General features: G+C 55.9%; 1 protein-coding gene across 1 annotated transcript in view; it reads left to right on the forward strand.

The window, feature by feature from the left end:
- The first annotated feature begins 2,230 nt into the window (after positions 1–2,230).
- Positions 2,231–18,273, forward strand: part of LOC122691278 (proto-oncogene tyrosine-protein kinase receptor Ret-like) — a 52,974-nt gene continuing 36,931 nt past the window's right edge. Inside the window, 1 exon segment of the mRNA XM_043897922.1 lies at positions 2,231–2,421. Within this exon segment, the coding sequence (XP_043753857.1) occupies positions 2,352–2,421 (70 nt within the window). The 5' untranslated portion in view covers positions 2,231–2,351.

The following is an 18,273-nucleotide window of genomic DNA, read 5'->3' on the forward strand; positions in this document are numbered from 1 at the left end:
GGAGAAAAACAACTCCATTGGGGTGGCCCATGGAAGGGTGACTGGGGCAAAGAGTTGATGTCAGGCCTCCTGGTGGAGATGGGCCTTGTCTGGGACTCATGGGGGTCTCATAGATATGCAGGACCCAAGGCCAGAAAGCCCAACGCTTCACCTCTGCCCTCTCCTGGATGATTATCTGGTCAGGTCTCTGGGCATACACATGGGGGCGAGTGTACATCCGTGTCCTGCACATGACACAGGTATATGCTCATGCATACATGTGTACATACACAGACGGGGATAAAACTACACATAGGAGGCTCCCTGGACTTTTTTCTAAGAAGAAGGCAATACCCCCACCATAGTCTTAGATGTCCTCTCAAGACCCCCAAGGGTGGTGGTGGAGAAGGAGTGGAAGGGCCTGAGGGGATCAGGCAGGAGCACAGTGTCCAATGGGCCCTTGAGGTGGTCACCCAGAGCACGACTGGACATCCGGCCTGACCAGTGTTAGCCAAGGCTTGGCTGGGGCAGTTCCACAAGGGTGGGGCCAGTTGGAAAGAATGCACCAGGCCACCCCTCTTCATTCTGCATCCTCCTGTCACAGAAGTCTGTGTGTAACAAAGAAGTCTCTCTTGGGATCTCCCTTCCTAATTCAGGTCCCTTTGCTGTGCACAGGCCTGAGCAGCTCAGCCTTGGTGGTTACTATTAGCACCAGAGGTAGCTCGCCCACACCCAGGGGAATCCCCCACAGCCAACTCCAGCCCCAGATGTCCAAGAGCCTGAAGCCCTGGGAGGGTGAGGCAGGCAACATAAGGTCTGGTGGCCGCAGGGTGGCTCTCCTGAGCTGATAGCACTGTGCCCTGGCCTTCTGCCAACAGGCTGGCTTGGACATCTCAGGGGGCAGAGCCCCCAGCCAGCCTGTCTTGGCAGCTCCTCCTCCTCATGGCGAGTGACTTCACTTTGACTTCTTATCTGCAGTGATGTGCGCAGCTCTTACTCAGCTCTGAGCTCAGCCAGGCAGGAGGGTGCAGCTCTGTGCACAGCAGGAAGAAAAGACCCTGAAATAGGGGCACCTCAGGTCTAGGGACCTGTGTTCCTCCCACCCCAAGCTCCTATGTGCATCCCATTCCTCTGTGCCCCGGTGGGGGCCAGACCTCAAAAGGCAGCTGGGAGGCGGGAGGAGAACAGTGGACTTTTCCCACAGGAGCCTAGTACCCACCTCCCGCCTCACCCCAGGACCTCCCATGTTAGGGACCCAGAGTCTTCCCTCTTTTTAGTATCAGATGTGTTTATAGGCATCATTTCTTGGAGCAAAAATTAAATTCTTTTGGGCTCCAGTTCCTTCTTGCTACTTGCTCTGCTACCCTGTCAGCCCCACATCCTAAGAATTCTAATGTGTGGTGGGGGGGAAAAGGTATTACCCTCCAAGCATCCCGTTAACGCCGGCTCCCCGTCTCTTTGAAAGGTGTGCCCGGTCAGATTCCTGTTTTCATTGGCTGGACCAGTCCTAAAGAGGGGTTCACAAACTACCGCTAGGACACCCCCAGAGGGACTACGGAAGCCACTCGCCAGGCGCACCCCTGGAGTGCGCAGAAGGCGCGCCGGCTCCGGGTCCCTCGCGGGGGCTCTTCCCCTCCTCCCGCCTCCGGCCGCCAGAGAGGCCGCGCTCCCACCGCACCTCCCCCCTCCGCGAAATGGCGGAGGATGCGCGCCGCGCCCGGAGCCTGGAGGCGGGGCGCCTGCCTGGTCTGCAGGTCCGTTCCGGCTCACCCCCAGCCAGTCCGCCCAGACCCCGCATCCCCGCCTGGTTTCCCTGCCCTCTCTGGGCGGCAGGGAAGGTCGAAGCGCAGAGACAGCGAGAGGGCGCACAGGCTGAGGAAGAGTGACTGTGCGTGCGGAGGTGCGCGGCTTGGGGCCGCGGCTGCCAGGCCGGTAGCCGGGTCCCGCACCTCGCCCCTACTCGTGCCCTGCCCGGCCTGCACCCCGCGTCCGGCTCTGGTCTCCATACCCTCGCTCCGGGGTAACCGCACCAGGGATCGCCTGGGGAGGTACCCGGCGCCCCGCCTTTACTTCCGCACCCTGGCCCCGCCCCCCCGCCACCCCGCCCCCCCCCCCACGCCGCCCTCACTGCCCTGCCCCGCCCCTGCTCTCGCCTCGTGCGCAGCCCGCGCCCTCCCCTCCTCAGTCATGTGCTCCGAGCCCCGAGCACAGCTGCGGAGAGTGCCCTGGAGCCCGCGCCCCAACGCTCGGTGCCCGCAGTGTTCACTGCGTCCTCCGCTCCAGGACGGGCGGTGCTGAGCGCCGCACCCCGCTGCTGAGCCCCCCAGCCCAAGGAAGCGTCCCTCTCGCCGCAGCCGCAGCGTGCATCGGCGATGGCGAAGGCGACGGCCAGCGCCGTGGGGCTGCGGTTCCTGCTTCTGCTGCTGCCCCTGCTCGGCGAAGGTGAGTTCTGTCGGGGACTGGTGCCCGCGGCGGTCGGGGCGAAGTTGGAGCCGCGCGGTGGAGTGGACGCGTTCTAAAACTCCTTTCTGTTCGCGGCGGGCAGCGGGCCACGCAGTTACTGGCCGCTTGGGCTCCATTGGGAGTCGGGTGGTGTGGCGGGCAGCGCGCCTCGGGCCCCAGGCTGGGCGGGTCTCGGGCCGGAGCGGGACACGGGCCGGGCGCCTGTGCCCAGGGCCCGAGTCGCAGCCGCGCTTGCCTGCCTGGTCGCGCCTCGCGCCACAGCGGCGTCTGGGGCGAACCGAGCGGATCTTGTTGGTGTTTCGGTGCAGGTGGGGGACGACGGGTAAGGTAGCCCTGAAAAGCCTGCCACTGGGGCAGGAGGAGTTGTGTTTCTGTAAACGATTGCTCCATCTTGGTTTCCTTGTCACACTCCACGTCGGTGCGTTTCTCCTCCGGCTCTGATATCCTCTCTGGGGTGAGACCGGAGGAGATCTGCTCTTTTTAAAACGGTTGCTTTTCCTTGTGAGTTTTTGCCACCCTACTTCTTAAAAATCCCCCAAGCCTGTGGTTTCTAGGGAGGCTGCCCTCGAGGGCCCGCTCGGGCTGGCCCAGCGCCGCCAGCCCTGGCTCCAGTCCCACCTGCGTCTTTAGAGTCTCCTGTTGCTGCCCCGCAGGGGTACCTGAAGGCGCGGCCTTTGGCACCATTTGATGGTTCGGGGCCAACATGCACCAAGCGCTTTTACCATCCTGGAGTGGAGTAGGGCTGTGTGTCGTCAGCATCGGTGCTGGGAGGATTCGAAGTGGCTTTGCAAAGGCTGGTCACTGCCCCCACCTCCAAAACTCTCGACAGATGAATGAATCCCAAGGCTGTGGAATCTGCTCCTTACCGCCCCCCCCCCCCCCCCCCCCCCCCCGTGGCCACGAATTTTAGTTTCTCTAAAATTGTCCCCGATTTCTTTTTCTTAAATACTTATATGTATGTACTAAATTTCCCTCTGAGAGTAGCCCCCGCCACCCTTCCCCACCTTTCCCTTCAGCCTTTAGGAATACAAGAGGCAGTGAGTGGTTCCCTGCTTCTGGCCCTGGGTCCTGCACTGACGGTGGGTTCACAGGCCTGCCCAAGGTTTCATTTGTATGACTGGATCCTAAACTCAAGAGTCAGATACTTACACTAGGATGGGCCCCCAGCCCATCACAGGAAAGGCAGGGGAGAAATCCTTCCCATGCCCCCGGGAAGAATGGGGGAAGCATTGGGAGTCTGGGGTCAGGGTGCTGTGAGGCGGAAACAGAAGGTTGAAAACAGGGCAGAAGTAAACACAGACAAGGCGTTCAGAAGATCTCTTGTAACTCTGTGTTGCAACTTTGTAGTAATGGGCGGGTGATCAGGTGAGAGGCCGAAGCCAGGGTGGACTGGGCAGCCTCAGAACCTAGCAGAGGACTTCCCATGCCTCTCCTGTGCTTAGCCAAGGTGTCCAGCTGAGGCTAGGAGGACTGGACTGGGAGCGGGGCCACCAGCATGGACCTGTGACACTTGGTAGGAATGCAAGTGGCTTTTTCACAGCCTGGACTCAAGGAGTTGGGTGGTGGGAGAAAGGCCCTCCAATCCAGGGAAAGCAGGTCTCCTGCCCCACCCACTCTTCCAACAGGATGAGTAAGAAACTGATTGACGACACTGAGAGTGGAGAGGTGGCCCCGCGGTACTCAGGAGGAGACAGCTGGGCGTTTGGAGAGGCCTGCGGGCACACTACTCAGAGTGGCAGTTCTGGAGCCCTCTCGGTGTGGTGCTCCAGACTGCCGCAAGTGAGCGGGGGCCACTGCTCTGGGACTCACCCAGGCTGGGAGTAGCCCGGCCTCGGGGCGCCCCCTTGTGGATGCAGCCCTTCAGTGGCCGTGCCTGTTACCTGGGGTATGGGCTGGGTCTCTAGGGGATGAAAGCCCTCCCTGCTGGCCTAGACCTACCTCCCCCAGACCGGAAGCTCTCTTCTGTGCTGGATGACTGATGAGAGGCTGGGTAGGGAGACAACCAGATGGAGCGGCAGTGGCCTGGACCCCAGTGTTAGGGAAGGAAAGCACTGCCTCAGGGCTGGCAGGGATGGGCTAGAGGGCTCAGGGGTGCTCAGACCAAGGTCATAGGACATCACCAGACCCCTAGTGTGTGCCCCTCTCCATGTGTACATACTGTCATTGTGTAAGAATGCACACGCCTTCAGAAAAAGGCGCCATCCCAGACACAGACTCCCAGAGTAGGGCAGTACTCCTCACCCACACTCTGGTATCTGTGTGAGGGCACACATGGGCACACACTCACATGCTCACACACACACACACACACACACACACTCACTCTCATGCTCACTCTTGGTGATCACCGAGACACCACTGCCCTTTCTCAAGGATATGTGATCATGAGGCCTGTGGACACACTCACACCCATGCTCGGCCCCTCACACTACACCCTTGTCTGGGAAACCCAGCCCCCCTCCCTGCTACTCCCACACATTGCGACCCCTGCGTGTATACACAGGGACACCTGCTCCTCCCTATTCACACTCAGGGGGCACAGCCTGTCCACCTGGGGCATCCTGGACCCATCTAGAAGTTGTTCTCAGAAGAGTGTGTGGCGTTTTACTGCTCCAGTGCAGGTACAGATGTCCCCGTGGCATGGATGAAGAGACTGATTCCCAGCTTCCAGGGCTCTCCCTGAATGTCTCAGGCTGACTGCTCACCCAGCACCTTCTCCCTGACCCCCTGCTCTTCCTCACGAGGCCTCGCACCTGCCATCTTCCTGGCCTGGCTTCTGGGGTCCCGTTTTGCTCAGCACCTCTGCCCACAAGGAGAGACCTGCCCCCTGTGCCTGCACGCCCCTGGGGCCTCTCACTCCCAGTATGGGCCATGACTTACAGCCTCTCTCCAGGCTGCGGGCCCTGCCCATCTGCAGTTGGACCACTTCTGCTGGACCAGCGGGTGCCAGTGCAGCCCCTCAGCCAGGAAGACTGCTCTGCTGACCTCTTTGTTTCTCTTTCTGCTCCTTCCCTCTCTGGCCAGGGACGAGTGGTGGTGTGCTTCACCAGGCTCACCTGGGTCCCCCTAAAGCCCTTCTGGCCTCTGGGAGCTGCCTGCGCCCCACACTGACTGTCCTGGGCCCTAGCAGAGTCCAGCCTTCTGAGGGAGCAAGGGGCTGGGTCAGCTGGTAGGCTCCTAAGAGTGGGGTCTGTGAGCAGAGAGCAAATGGGGAAGTTTATTGAGACCATTGCAAAATTGCCTTTATTCTGCAGAATTGCATTAAGGATGGCTAAGTAAATCACTGTTTCCTTGGTGGTGTGAAGAAAATGGGATTCTTTTACCTAATGGGGTGCTAATGGCCTTTTAGCCAGGGGAGGAGAAAACAAATTAAAAATTATGGGACCTGGAGTATGGGGTGCCAAGCAGAAGCGGGGTGGGGGGGCAGGAAACTGCTGCCTTGCCTGAGGGCTTCTCCCCCTGTGACCCAAAAGAGGTGTCCTCTGCCCATTGGTCTTAACTGGATAAGGTGATGCCAGCAACGGCCACCCCAGGGGGCCCACGGCATGCTGATCCTGTGCTCAGCACCGCCTGTCTGCTACTCACTTTATCCTCCCGAAACCCTGAGGGATGTGGCTTTGTATTCCCATTTCACAGGTAAGAAAACTGAGGCTCCCACAGCCCGTGTACCTGAGCCCGTGAAGAGGACTTCATGACTCTGTGGCCCTGGTCCTCTGGTTTTCAGCAAGCCCCTCCTCTGGGCCAGCGGTGGTGGGGGCCTGCAACAGGGCTCAGGAGGAGTCCGGGGGTGGGCGTGGGGAAGGTCGCCCTGAGTCTGCTCACCCACTGGTCACCCTCTGGTGGGGTGCTCCAGGGGCCCGAGGGACAGCCTGGCCTGGGTCTGGGACGGAAGTGTGCTGCCATGCTCCCCAACACCTGAGTCAGGAGCCCCCAGGACTCGGGCTGATTCTCAGCTGATGTCTGGGAGTCCTACAGGTCCAGGAACTGCCTCCAGGTGGGATCCTGTCATAACTGGCCCCAGGGGAGGGGGCGTGCTAGTGGTGTAGGCTGAGAGTGTGACCCTTGCACCCGCCTCTGCCTGGGGACCTAGAACCTGACAGAAGCCACTGTGCTGAGGAGTGGGGGGGGGCAGGGGCTGGGCTTCAGGGCACATGGGTGTGACTGTGTCTCCTTACCTGGATTCCAGGACATTCTGGGAGAAGAAAGTGCCCGCTGGGCTCCCCAGGAAAGAGGCAGAGCTGGAGAAGTGCCCCCCAACAACGGTATTGCTTCCTTCTATCCTGAAGAAGTGGCTAGTCTCCACTCTGGAGACCCACCCCCTTCCTGTGGATGTGGGGGAGGACACTTCCTCCTGTGGGGGTTGTGTTCAGGCTCCAGTCCCTCATCTTCTCCTCTTCATTTCTTTCTCTTCTTCCTCCTGATTTCTGCAATTGTTTTTCTGAGAGAGTGACTTAATAGTAACAATAACACTACTGGTGAGCAGCCCACATACACGCTCCGAGGGACCACCTGCCACCCAGGCAGCTTCTCCAGGACTAGGGGTGCACCCGGGGAGAATGCAGAAGGTGACTTTGACCTCAGAGCTGTCTCCATATAGGAGAAATGGGCAGTAAAGGAAGCGCCAAGCTGTCATTTATCTCAAATGTGTGTGTGTGATATCAAATGGAAGTGCGTGGCAGAAGGCAGGCTATGGGGCAGGGTGGAAGCGGGGATGGTGGGCTGCCAGGCAGGAAAGGGGCCCTTCTGGGCTTGGGCCACAGGGTGTGATGGCGGTGGAGGACATCCCCCTCCCTCCCTCCCTCCCTCCTTCCTTCTCACTTGCTTCCCCTGGGTCTTCAAGGGCAGAGTGCTATGCTTATGGGTGGGCGTGCTTCAGCTCCTGGAAGGCTGGGGGGTTGGTGTGACTCAGAGAGATCACCCAGGGCCATGACCTGGGTGGTCTCAGAGGGGCCTGAAGGGGTATGAAGACTCAGGCCTCCAGAGCCCACACGGCTTTCCCTCCCTACCCCAGAGCAGCGGACTGGCAGCCCAGGTCACCCTCCCCGACCCCTGTGTTCCCATGCTCAAGGGAGGCTGTGGCTCCCAAGACAGAGCTCCGCCATACCTGAGAGGACCTGAGGGTATTGTCCTCTTTGGGCTGAAGCCCTGGGAGCCCCTGTGGACGGGGCCCACTTCCTGCCTGGCTTCACCTCCCAATCCTCCCACCATCCGCCTTCCCAAGCTCTGGACCAGACGAGACCTGGGCTTCCATCAAGCTCTGGCCTCACAGCTGGGTAACTGTGGGAGCCCCTGGCACCTGTCCCTGAGGCTGGAGCCTGAAAGCCAGTGGCCCTATCAGCTGTCCACTGCAAGACCCTGGGCAAGGTAGGGTGGGGCGAGAGAGAGCAGGGAGGTAGAACTGACGCCCCCTAGAAAGCGTGGTTGTGGGGGTGATGACGCCAGCAGGAGCTTGGGGAAGGCAGTTCAGGCACCACCAGGGCCCTCAAGGAGAGCAGGTGGCCAGCCCTGAGCAAACACCTCTGTTTGCTTTTGCCTGGTGAGCGGCTCCACAGAGTAAAGCAGCTAAGGCACCACTGTAGAAAGGTCACCTGTGCACCTGGACAGGTGTGTGCCCACCTGTTGGTCCGGCCGATGCAGGCTGTCCGTGACATCAAGGATACCTAGTGGGACTGGGGGCCTCTGTGGCGGGCAGGGCTCAGTTCTGGGACCCGACCCAGGTCCTGGGGGCCCCAGCCCACCGCCCCCAGATTCAGGTACTGGGACTTTACTTTATCCCCATCTTAAGCCTTCACTTTTCTGACCTGGGAGCTACTGTCTGGGTTCCACAGGGCCCTGGGCTCCAGAGAAGTATCTAAGGGGCAGGGTGGCTGGGAGAGAGAGGCAGAGCTCCAAGCTGTGTCCTGAGTACCAGCTCTGACTGCCCTGTGATTGAAGAAACGATTCTGCTTCTGAAACAATCAGAACCTCCCTGGTGAGACGATGGACATCAGAACTGGTTCTAGTCCCCCATTGCTGCCTATGGGATTGCCAGAAAACTCCAGTGGTTCTTGGTCTTAGCAAAAGGGGGAAAGAAAACATATAAGTCCTAAGCTTTAATTAACAAAAAAAGGAAAAGAAAAACTATAAGTTCCTAAGCTTTAACTAACAGCCTGGAAAATGCTTGGGAAGATATATGTTCTGTGTGCCAGAACCTGAGAGTGAGACAGGTGTGGGGGTGGGGGGCGATCTGGGGTGCACAGCGTGGTGGTGAGAGTCCGAGTGGAGGGAAGGAGTTTATGGAGTTTCTTAAGTTTTTCTGCCCCTGAAACAGTCAAAGACACAGATACGGTGAAACAGCGAAAGACCCAGAAGCTGGGGGGCTGGTTCAGAGTGTGCTTTCTCCTTCCCTCCTCCCCTATCCTGCCCTTCCAGCATTGCCCGTGGCGCATCTGCTGCTCTTTTTTTTTTCTTTCTGGGAAGGAGAAAGGATGGAATCAGGGCTCCATTCCGCCACCTCTTGGCCATGACATGGGTGCAAGGTGACCGTGTACTCTGTGCTGTGAGCACATGCTTTGTCACTGGGTTGAGCCTCCTCATCAGATTGGCACCTGCAGGGGATCTTTACAGGAGATCACACATGTGCCTCCACAGAGCCTTGAGAAGTCTCCCCTGGGACCCTCTTGAATCTTCTTCTGCAGCCTCCTATCCCCTGTACCTATGTGAGCAGGAAAGACTGTGAACTTGGGGGTGACAGGAACCCCCAGTCTCAACGTCTCAACACTGTTCATTTGTCTCCTGATCCCCGCTCCCTGCCCTTGGCAGCCACTCCACACCTGACTGTGTGCACAAGAGGGGCCCAGAGCTCTGAGGAGCCGGGTTTGTAGGGCCCTGGGCTCTTTGCCCATTTCCACAGGCTGGAACCCCATCACAGGGTCCTTTTCTCTGTGAGAGAAGCCGGTGTGCAGAGGAGAGCATGGTGGTTTGGTGGGATGCACACTGGGGCACCTGTGCAGGCTCCTGGGGTCCGCTCTGGACTTGTGCCCTTGCATCTTCCAGGGTGGTCTCTCCTGCGGAGATGGGGGGAAGAACAGGGTGGTAAACAATTAAAATTCACTTCTTTTGAGGTATGAAATTAACAACACAAAATTAGAGTGAACAGTTGAGTGGGATTTAGCACATTCACAGCATTGCATATTCATCACCCCTGTGTAATTCCAGAACATTATTGTTAATCCCCCAAAGGAAACCCCATACCCATTAGGCAGTGCGCCTAGTCCCCCCACACTAGCCCCTGGTAACTGCCACTCTGCACCTGTCTCTATGGACTTGTCTATTTTGGATATTTAGAGTAAATTGACCTTTCATTTGTATCCAGCTCCTTTTACTTGGTTGGAGGTATATCCGTGTTGTAGCATGTATTGGTATTTCATTCCTTTTTAAGGGTGAGTAATATTACATTGCATGTATTGGGTTGGCCAGGAAGTTTGTTTGGGTTTATGAACTTTCGGGCCAATGCAACATGTATCACATTTATTTATTCATTCATGTCGGGGGGACATTTGGGTTGTTTACATCTTTTGACTTTTGTGAATAATGCTGCTGTGGATATTTTTGTGTGAGTATCTGTTTGAATCCCTGTTTTCAGTTCTCTTAGGTATTTACTTTGGAGTAGAATTGCTGGGTCGTATGTTAATTTCAACTTCTCTGTTTTGAGGAACTGCCAAGCTATTTTCTGATAACAACTGAAACATTGTACAATTTTACCAGCTGTGTGTGAGAGTTCTAGTTTTACCACATCCTCACCAACAGGTTACTTTCTATTTATATTTTTAAATTGTATCCATCTTCTTGGATACAAACAGTGTCCTCATCTATGGTTTTGATTTGCTTTTTCTTAATTATCAGTGATGCTGAGAATCTTTTCTAGTGCTTCTGGGCCATTTGTATCTTTTTTGGAGAAGCAACTATTTTGCCCCTGTTTTAATTGGGTGGACCTTCTTTTGTTGTTGAGTTTACTTTGCTTTATCAAATTTCCACCAGGTGTTGCCAAGAAGCAGTTTTTGGCCAGAAACATTTCAGTGTCCGAACCCCAGGTCCCTTTTGAAGAGGACATGGCTTCATCCAGTGTCCTTCTGTGGGGTTGAGTCATTGTGACCCCACTGGGACCCTAAGGATAGTCTCAGAAGACACCCTAAAGCCACATTGAGCTCAAATGTCCCAGAAGCAATGGTGTCCCTTCTTGTAAGTGAGATGCCAGTGCCCAAGGACCATTCTGTAGAAGATCTGGGGCTGGGGAGGAAGATGCAAAGTTCTGGGGACCAGTGACCTACTCAGCCCGCTTGACAAGGCAGGACTGAGCAATAGAAGAACCCAGGGCTGCCCTGTCTTTGGTTCAGTTCAGTTCAGTCGCTCAGTCATGTCCGACTCTTTGTGACCCCATGAATCGCAGCACACCAGGCCTCCCTGTCCATCACCAACTCCCGGAGTTTACTCAAACTCATGCCCATCTTGTCAGTGATGCCATCCAGACATCTCATCCTCTGTCATCCCCTTCTCCTCCTGACCCCAATCTCTCCCAGCATCAGGGTCTTTTCCAACGAGTCAACTCTTCGCCTCAATCCAGACTCTAAAAATAACCAGGCAGATCTGGCGTAAGTTGATTACCGTAATTGCAGCTGTGTGATGTCGTACTGCCAGTTCCTTGAAGCTGTTTTCCTGGGACAGCAGAATGTACCAAAGCAGTGTGCCCCACCCCTCGCACCCAGAAGCTGCATGAGTGCTGGGACCCTGCTCAGGGTGGGAAGATCTTGACTGGGGGGTTATCAGGAAGCCTTTGTGGGCCCAGGGAGGTCTCATTCAGGAGTCAGGGAGAAGGCGGCTCCTTGCCAGGCTGTCCTGTGGATGCTTCTGGGACTTTGTATGCTTCCCTTTTTCTTCCTCTTCCCACACAGTATCTTGGAGATTTTTGCTCTTTATTCAGACTCCTGGTTATTTATTGCAGGTTGACAAGTGCTTGGTTTGGAAATGAAGGGTAAGGCTGGAAAGGAGGAAGCAGGTTGGAGACATGGTCTTCCTGACCTTCCAGAGTCAGTCAGCATCCTCTCTCCCTGCCTCTGGGACCTTCCTGGTTTTCCAGGAGGTCCTGGCTGGGGGAGCTCTGAGCTCTGTAGTAGAACTGGGTGTAAGGGAGAACTAGTGTGTAAAGACACCACACCAGTATGAGGCAAAAACACACATCCTCCCAGCAGCCTGGGTCACCCTTGTACCAGAACTCGTCTGCTGGTGGTCAGCCCCTGCGTGATCCCTTCACAGCCCGAGACTGGGGCCGCAGCTGTGACCCAGCAGACACTGACCAGGACCCCAGTGCATTCCCTCTCGCCTGTCCCTCTGCCCTCCTCTTTCCTGGGACCATCCTGCATCACTGCATCTGATTTGCCTCAGTGGCAGACCTGGGTCCAGTGTCCTCTCCTTGACTTTGTGATGAAGGTCAAAAGAGCACAGGGACCATACCCAGGTTAGACTGAGCTCCTCCAATGGGAAGGCTTGCCCTTGGCAATTTCCACGCCCCCACCCCCCGCAAGACTCTCAAGGGAGGTGCCAAGAGACCCCGAGACTCCAAGGCTTCCTCCTTGGGAAGCTGCCCCTGGGACTCTGGACACTGGGCTGAATGAATTCAGTCAGTCTCACTCCAATGGTCAGAATGTTAGTCTGCTTTTATTTTTTCATTTGTTTTGTTCGTTGAATAAATGCTGCTGACGACAAGCTCTCTTTAATAAACCACATGTTCTTTGCAAAAAAAAAAAAAAAAAGAGAGGGAGAAAAGAGGAGAAGTGGCTCTGGCTCCCACCAGTAGGCGCTTGGTCCCAGCAGTCCTTCCAGGGAGGGTCCCTGTCCCTGTTCACAGCTGGGAACAGACGCAGGGAGGCTGAGCACTGAGCGGGCCATGCAGCAAGACAGAGAAGGAGCGTGGCCGGGGCCTGGCTCTGCACTTGTCTCTCTGCTTTCACGAGTCATGCTTAAATCTCTCCTTTGTATCTAGACTCACTTCTGAAGGTGAAATGTGTGTGTGTACGTGCATGCATGTGCACGTGTGCACGCACACATGCTCAGTTGTATCCTACTCTTTGCAACCACAGGGACTCTAGCCCTCCAGGCTCCTCTGTCCATGGGATTCTCCAGGCAAGAGTACTGGCGTGGGTTGCCACTTCCTCCTCCAGGGGATCTTCCCGACCCAGGTATCGAATAGTAGGATCTAACAGCGGCAAAGAAAAGGACCCCTCAAGGCTCAGTCCTGTGTCCAGGGGGCATGGGCACATCAGGCCCCTAGCATCCCCAGGTACCTGCACACTCAGCAGCCTTGACCATGTCCATCCCTGTTGGACAGCGCTGGCTGAGCAAACTCCCCCCTGGTCACGTCTTCCTGGGCTTTTGCTCTGTTTCAGTGAGATATGAAAGAGCAAATTTCCACGAGGAGACTTTTAAGGGCACCTGCATTTTTGAGGAGGCTGAAGAAGACTATGGAGGATTATTTAGGTTGCATTTTCCACCTGGTCAGCAAGCAGGTGGATGGGTGGCCTGGAGTCCCAGGTCATGGTGCCCTGGCTTTTCCACATGTGTGTGCACAGCCGTCACCGAGCAGAGGAGCCTGGTGGCCACGCATACCTAAGAGTAGAACCCTTAAGTCCTGGCTCACTCACTCTGTACAGCCTTGGGCAAGGTAGCCTCTCTCTGCCTTGGTTTCCTTGCTCTAAGACAGGAACCAGAAGTTGTCCTTACCTCTGGCAGTTGTCCTGTCCATTAGTAGGGTGATGCACGTGAAGCATTTGGAACAAAGCTTCTCAGGAAGAATGCATTTACTTGCCAAAAAGTTAGTTTGGGTTTTTTTGTAATATCGTGCTTTAAAAACTCAAACGACCTTTTTGGCCAACCCAATAAAGAAGTCTCACTCGTGCTTAGTCAAATCCAACTCTTTGCAACGCCATAGACTGTAGCCCATCAGGCTCCTCTGTCCATGGGATTCTCCAGGCAAGAATACTGGAGTGGGTTGCCATTTCCTCCTCCAGGGGATCTTCCCGAGCCAAGGATCGAACCTGTGTCTCCTGCATCGCAGGCAGATTCTTTACCTGATGAACCTTTGGGGAAGCCCTTGCTGGTTAATGGTAAACCTGGGCTGGGCGAAACCGGTGCTGGGGGGAGGGGCAGAAAGGGGCAGGACCATGGCTGTTCAAGGAGGTCCAACGAGGTGACAGATTTGTTGAGATCTGAGTCATAGTGCCCTGCTGGGTGTGAGGGGGACAGTTGCTGGGCAGCAGCACCAGAGTCAAAGCCTGGGATGTCCTGACCGGTCGCCAGGGCTGACCTGACCAGGCCGGGGCTGACACACCTGCCGTTGGCTGGGGCCACAGAGCGCAGGAACCCCAGAGCCAAGGGAGCCTGGTGACCTGCAGAACAGTCATCATCAGGCCACTTGGGTGGCCAGTCTTTTTCCAGTCAGGCTTTGCCCTGGGTAAAGAAATTAATTGTAACCTAATTGGCAGTTTCCTTTGCATAGAAGCCAGAAGGAACTGCTAGTGAGGCTGGTGATTAACTCAGCAGCAGCTGGGAAATCACATTTGGGCATGAGTGTCCATCATCTGAGCGAGGCTGTTGCAGCTGGTCTGGGCGGGTGGGGACGTGGGTGGTGGCCACGGGTGCCTGCTGGGTGCAGCCTGGCCCTCAGGCCTCTGGGAGCAGAAGGTTGGGGCCTGGGCACAAGGGAGGAATTTGGGCTGCTGGCTCCATGCAGCTGGGCTGCAGATCTCGTCTGCACACCTCACTACCCCAAACTTCAGCCACACCCTGACCCCTTCCTGCCCATCAGCAGAGGACTACGTAGATGGCACGGCAGAGGAGGGGGTTGTCAGGAGACCTAGGCCTGGTTACAGTTCCATTCTGAGAGCAAGAAGTGAATTCTCCTTCTCAGAATTGGGAAACAGGCGGGGAGACTGAGGTCTACAGTAAGAGCTCGGGTAAGGTGGGCAAGTCAGAGCTTTTCACGTGTGGAGGAAGGTACCTGTACGTACAGGTCTGTGGTGCCTCTGAGGCAAGGCCTGGTCCTCAGGTCTCTCCTCCTCTCTCCAGGCCACCAGCCACCCTGTCCAGGCAGGGCCCACACAGACAGGTGTGTGGGGAGACACAGTACCCCTGCATGTGATCGCCTGCCCTGCCCACTGTGGACCACATGATGAGGCTCAGTCTGAAGGGATGATGGAGGGAAGGTCTGCAGAGCTGGGCTATGTGTGAAGCCCCTGACCAGACAGGCAGGCAGGTGCCTGGGCTCGGCGCTAGACAGAATCCTCAGGAGCATGGAGAGCCCCGGGCATCCAGGGTGTGCCAGGGTGGCTGCTCACTCCTCCTTGTGTGCCAGGCCTTTGTGCCAGCTGGCCTTTGTTGTGTGCCCAGTCCGGGCCAGGAAGGCCACTCAGCCTTGTGGCCACAGTGGCACACAGGCTGTCCACTGAGGGCTCCTGGCTGCATTTGGGAAGAGGGAATTTAAGACTGGAATTGAGGCTGCTCTCATGGTGACTAGTGTCCTCACTGGGCACCAAGTAAAGTAGCTAGCCCTGGCTTGTATTCACCACCCATGTATGCACTTAGCTGTCCAGCTTTGGGTACACCTGCACAGGCCAGAGTTTTCTTGATGATTTTGTAGAGAGGCTTCAGTTCCCAGCATGAGGACTGGGGCAAGCTGTCATATTCCCTGCAAGGAGGCACTGGCTTGTGACATCTAAGCTGAGCCCAGGACCCGTGAACAGAGGTGGCTGGCTCTCAAAGGGCCACCCAGGCCTTCCCTTCTCGCCTGCTCTGTGCCAGGCATCAGGCAAGGTTCTGGGAATGCAGCAGTGAACAGGACAGGCCCGGGCTGGCTTTGTGGGTCTTTCCAGTCCAGCTTTCTTCCCACATCTTATGTGGGTCAAACCTGGCAAAGCTGCTTCATTTGGAAGCCTCTGGATGCCTAGCAGAGTGATGATGGTGGCGATGGTTGGAGGGTGGAGTGATGGTGGGTGGTGATGGTGTAGGCATGGTCAGCAGTAGTGGTGAAGCTGGTGGGTGAAGGTGTGAGGTGATGGTTGTGGGGAGGGTGGTGATGGTGTCAGTAGTGGTTAGGGTGTGGGGATGATAATATAGTGGGGGGCTGGAGTTCAGGTGAAGTTAGTGATGGTGGTGGTGATGCTGTGTAGGTGAGGGGGGTGAAGGTGATGGTGCTTGTGGGGAGAGTGGTGATCATGGTAGTGGTAATGGTGTAGCTGGGGGTGGTGATTGTGGTTGGGTAATGGTGGTGATGGTGGTGATGGTTTTATGGCCACACACAGGAGGTACTGAGCATACCATCAGCCCCATTTATGGCCAAAGTGGGGCTGGCCTGCAGGGCCCTCTCTGCGCTCATAGGCACTGGTTCTCCTGACCTGTGCTTTTTTCCTAAAAAGCCAAAATTACATTACAATCCCTTGCAAAACCAGCCTCCATCTGGGACAAAAAATGGAGATCGTGGGGTGTGTGGAGCATCCTACAGGGTGACCCTGCCTGAGAGTGCACATGTGTGTGTGTGCATGTGTGTGTCATTCTGCCTAATGTCTCCCAGTTGGCAGTGTTCCTCAGTTACCAGGCCATCATTTCCTGAGCCGTGGTCAGTGATTTTGTTCTTAGGTGTCCTCAGGGTTTCTTTGCTCAATGCCAACTCTGGCCTCACCCAGGCAGGTCGTGCACTAGAGGGTGCTGTGTGCCCCACGTGAGCCTCATGGGGTGGGGAGGGGCATCCGTGAGGCTCCATTGCACTCATCCTGCCACTGGCCACCCACCTGTGGCTCCCTGTGCCTGTCAGACCAAGCCAGGGGGTCTTGACCAAGGTGATATCACCCATCTCTCTGATACCCTGCCCCGTCTCCTATCCCAAAGTCTCACTGTTTTCCAAATGTGCCCAGCTGTTAACCTCCCGCCCACCTTCCCCCTGCCACTCTGTGCTTAAAACCATTTATGTATTAGTTTGTTCCTTCCTGGATTCATTTGTTGTTTCACTCACTAGTTTGTTGTTTCAGATAGATTGTCACATGATCTGACTGACCCTGGCTGCTCTGGGGCAAGTGGCCTATGGGGTCAAGAGTGGTCTCAAGGAGGGACTTCCCTGGTGGTCCAGTGACTAAGACTCTGTGCTCCCAAAGCAGGGGGCCTGGCTTCAGTCCTGGTCCAGGAACTTAAATCTTGCATGCCACAACTAAGATCCAGTACAGCCAAAAAAAAAAAAGAGTGGGCTCAGGGAGGCTAGGTGGTCCTCTAAGCTGAACTGAGATGAGGGAGAGGATGGAGCGAGTTGGTACGGATGTCTCTGGTACTTGGGTGGAGGTCAGAGCTGGTGAACGTGGCATTCCTTGGCCCAGAGGCAGCCATTCGAGCTGTGGGACTGGCTGCCATTTGCTTAAGGACGCTCTGGAGAGAACACCTAGAAGATAAGCTGAGACGGAGGAAACCCACATGGGGGTGAGCAGGCTGGCTCATCAGAATGAAATAGGAAAGCACCAAACACAGGAGGTCCTGAAGCAACCAGAGAGAAGAGAGAACCAAGAAGGGAATCATTAGAACGAGTACAGAGCTCTCAGAAGCAGGACAGCAGAATCACGCTTTTGAAGGACAGAATAACTGTCCTGTAGAAGTCTCAGGGCTTCCCAAGTGGGCTTCCCAGTTGGCGCAGTTGATAAAGGGTCTGCTTGCCAATGCAGGAGATGCAGATTCAATCCCTGGGTCAGGAAAATCCCCTGGAGGAGAAAATGGCAACTCCCTCCAGATATTCTTGCCTGGAAAATTCCATGGACAGAGGAGCCTGGCAGGCTACAGTCCATGGGGTCACAAAAGAGTTGGACATGACTGAGCACTCACACACACAGAATTCTCTGCCCAGCAGAAGTGCCTTTCAAGAATAAGGTAAAAGTGTTTTAAAAAGAGGGGCAAGGGAAACAAAGACCCAGATTCATGTTTCTGTGAGTGTATGAGGTGGAAGGGGCGTGTGGGAGGGGCAGCACTGTTGCTAAACGTCCAGTTAAGTTGGCCACAGGTTCATGAGTGTCTGTTGCAGAACACTATTTTGACATAAATGTTCTGCAAAATATACTGCTTGTACATGTCAAATATTCAACTAGAATAAAGAGAAAATGTGAACAGGATATGAGAGGAGGGGCATGGGGTGGACGAGGAGAGGATAATGGTGCCAAAAGTTGCTGTCTGGGCGGTGGGGCTAGGGGGACCCTCCACAGGGACAGCTGGCCCTCAGGGAGAGGGGCAGCCCCTGGGGAGGAGTCCATGAGGTCTGCTTCCTGTTCCTGCAGAAGTGATGGCATTAGGAAACCACCGTCTGTTAAGGAGATTGTGCTGGGCCATAATAAAGCTGTCATCTGCAGGATCTGGTGCTCGTCACAGGCAGGAGCAGGGCTGCCTGGTGAGTGGATTCTGCGGGAAGGTACTGCCTTGCACACACATGTGGGCACTATTATCACCCCACTCAGTTCTTAGATCAGACCATCTTGCCATGTGTTTTTTTCTTGAGAGCCCCAAATTCTGGCTTTTACATTGCAGTCCTAGGACATTGGTTGTCTGGGGCCTCGTGTGGGATGACCACGGTGACTGCCACTCACTCTAGTCAAGGGTGCCCAGTTAGGAAGCACCTGCCTGGATCTGGGTTGGTATGGTCAGACTGGCAGCACATCCTCGGTCGAGGGTAGCAAGGAGGTCAAAGGAACCTCAGGGGAGTTGTGCATGGCCTCTCATGGCCAGGGCTGACCAGGGGGCACTGGTGAGGTGAGCCTGCAGTTAGGGCTGGGTAGG

The sequence above is a fragment of the Cervus elaphus genome, unplaced genomic scaffold (assembly GCF_910594005.1).
Source record: "Cervus elaphus unplaced genomic scaffold, mCerEla1.1, whole genome shotgun sequence".
NCBI lineage: Eukaryota > Metazoa > Chordata > Mammalia > Artiodactyla > Cervidae > Cervus > Cervus elaphus.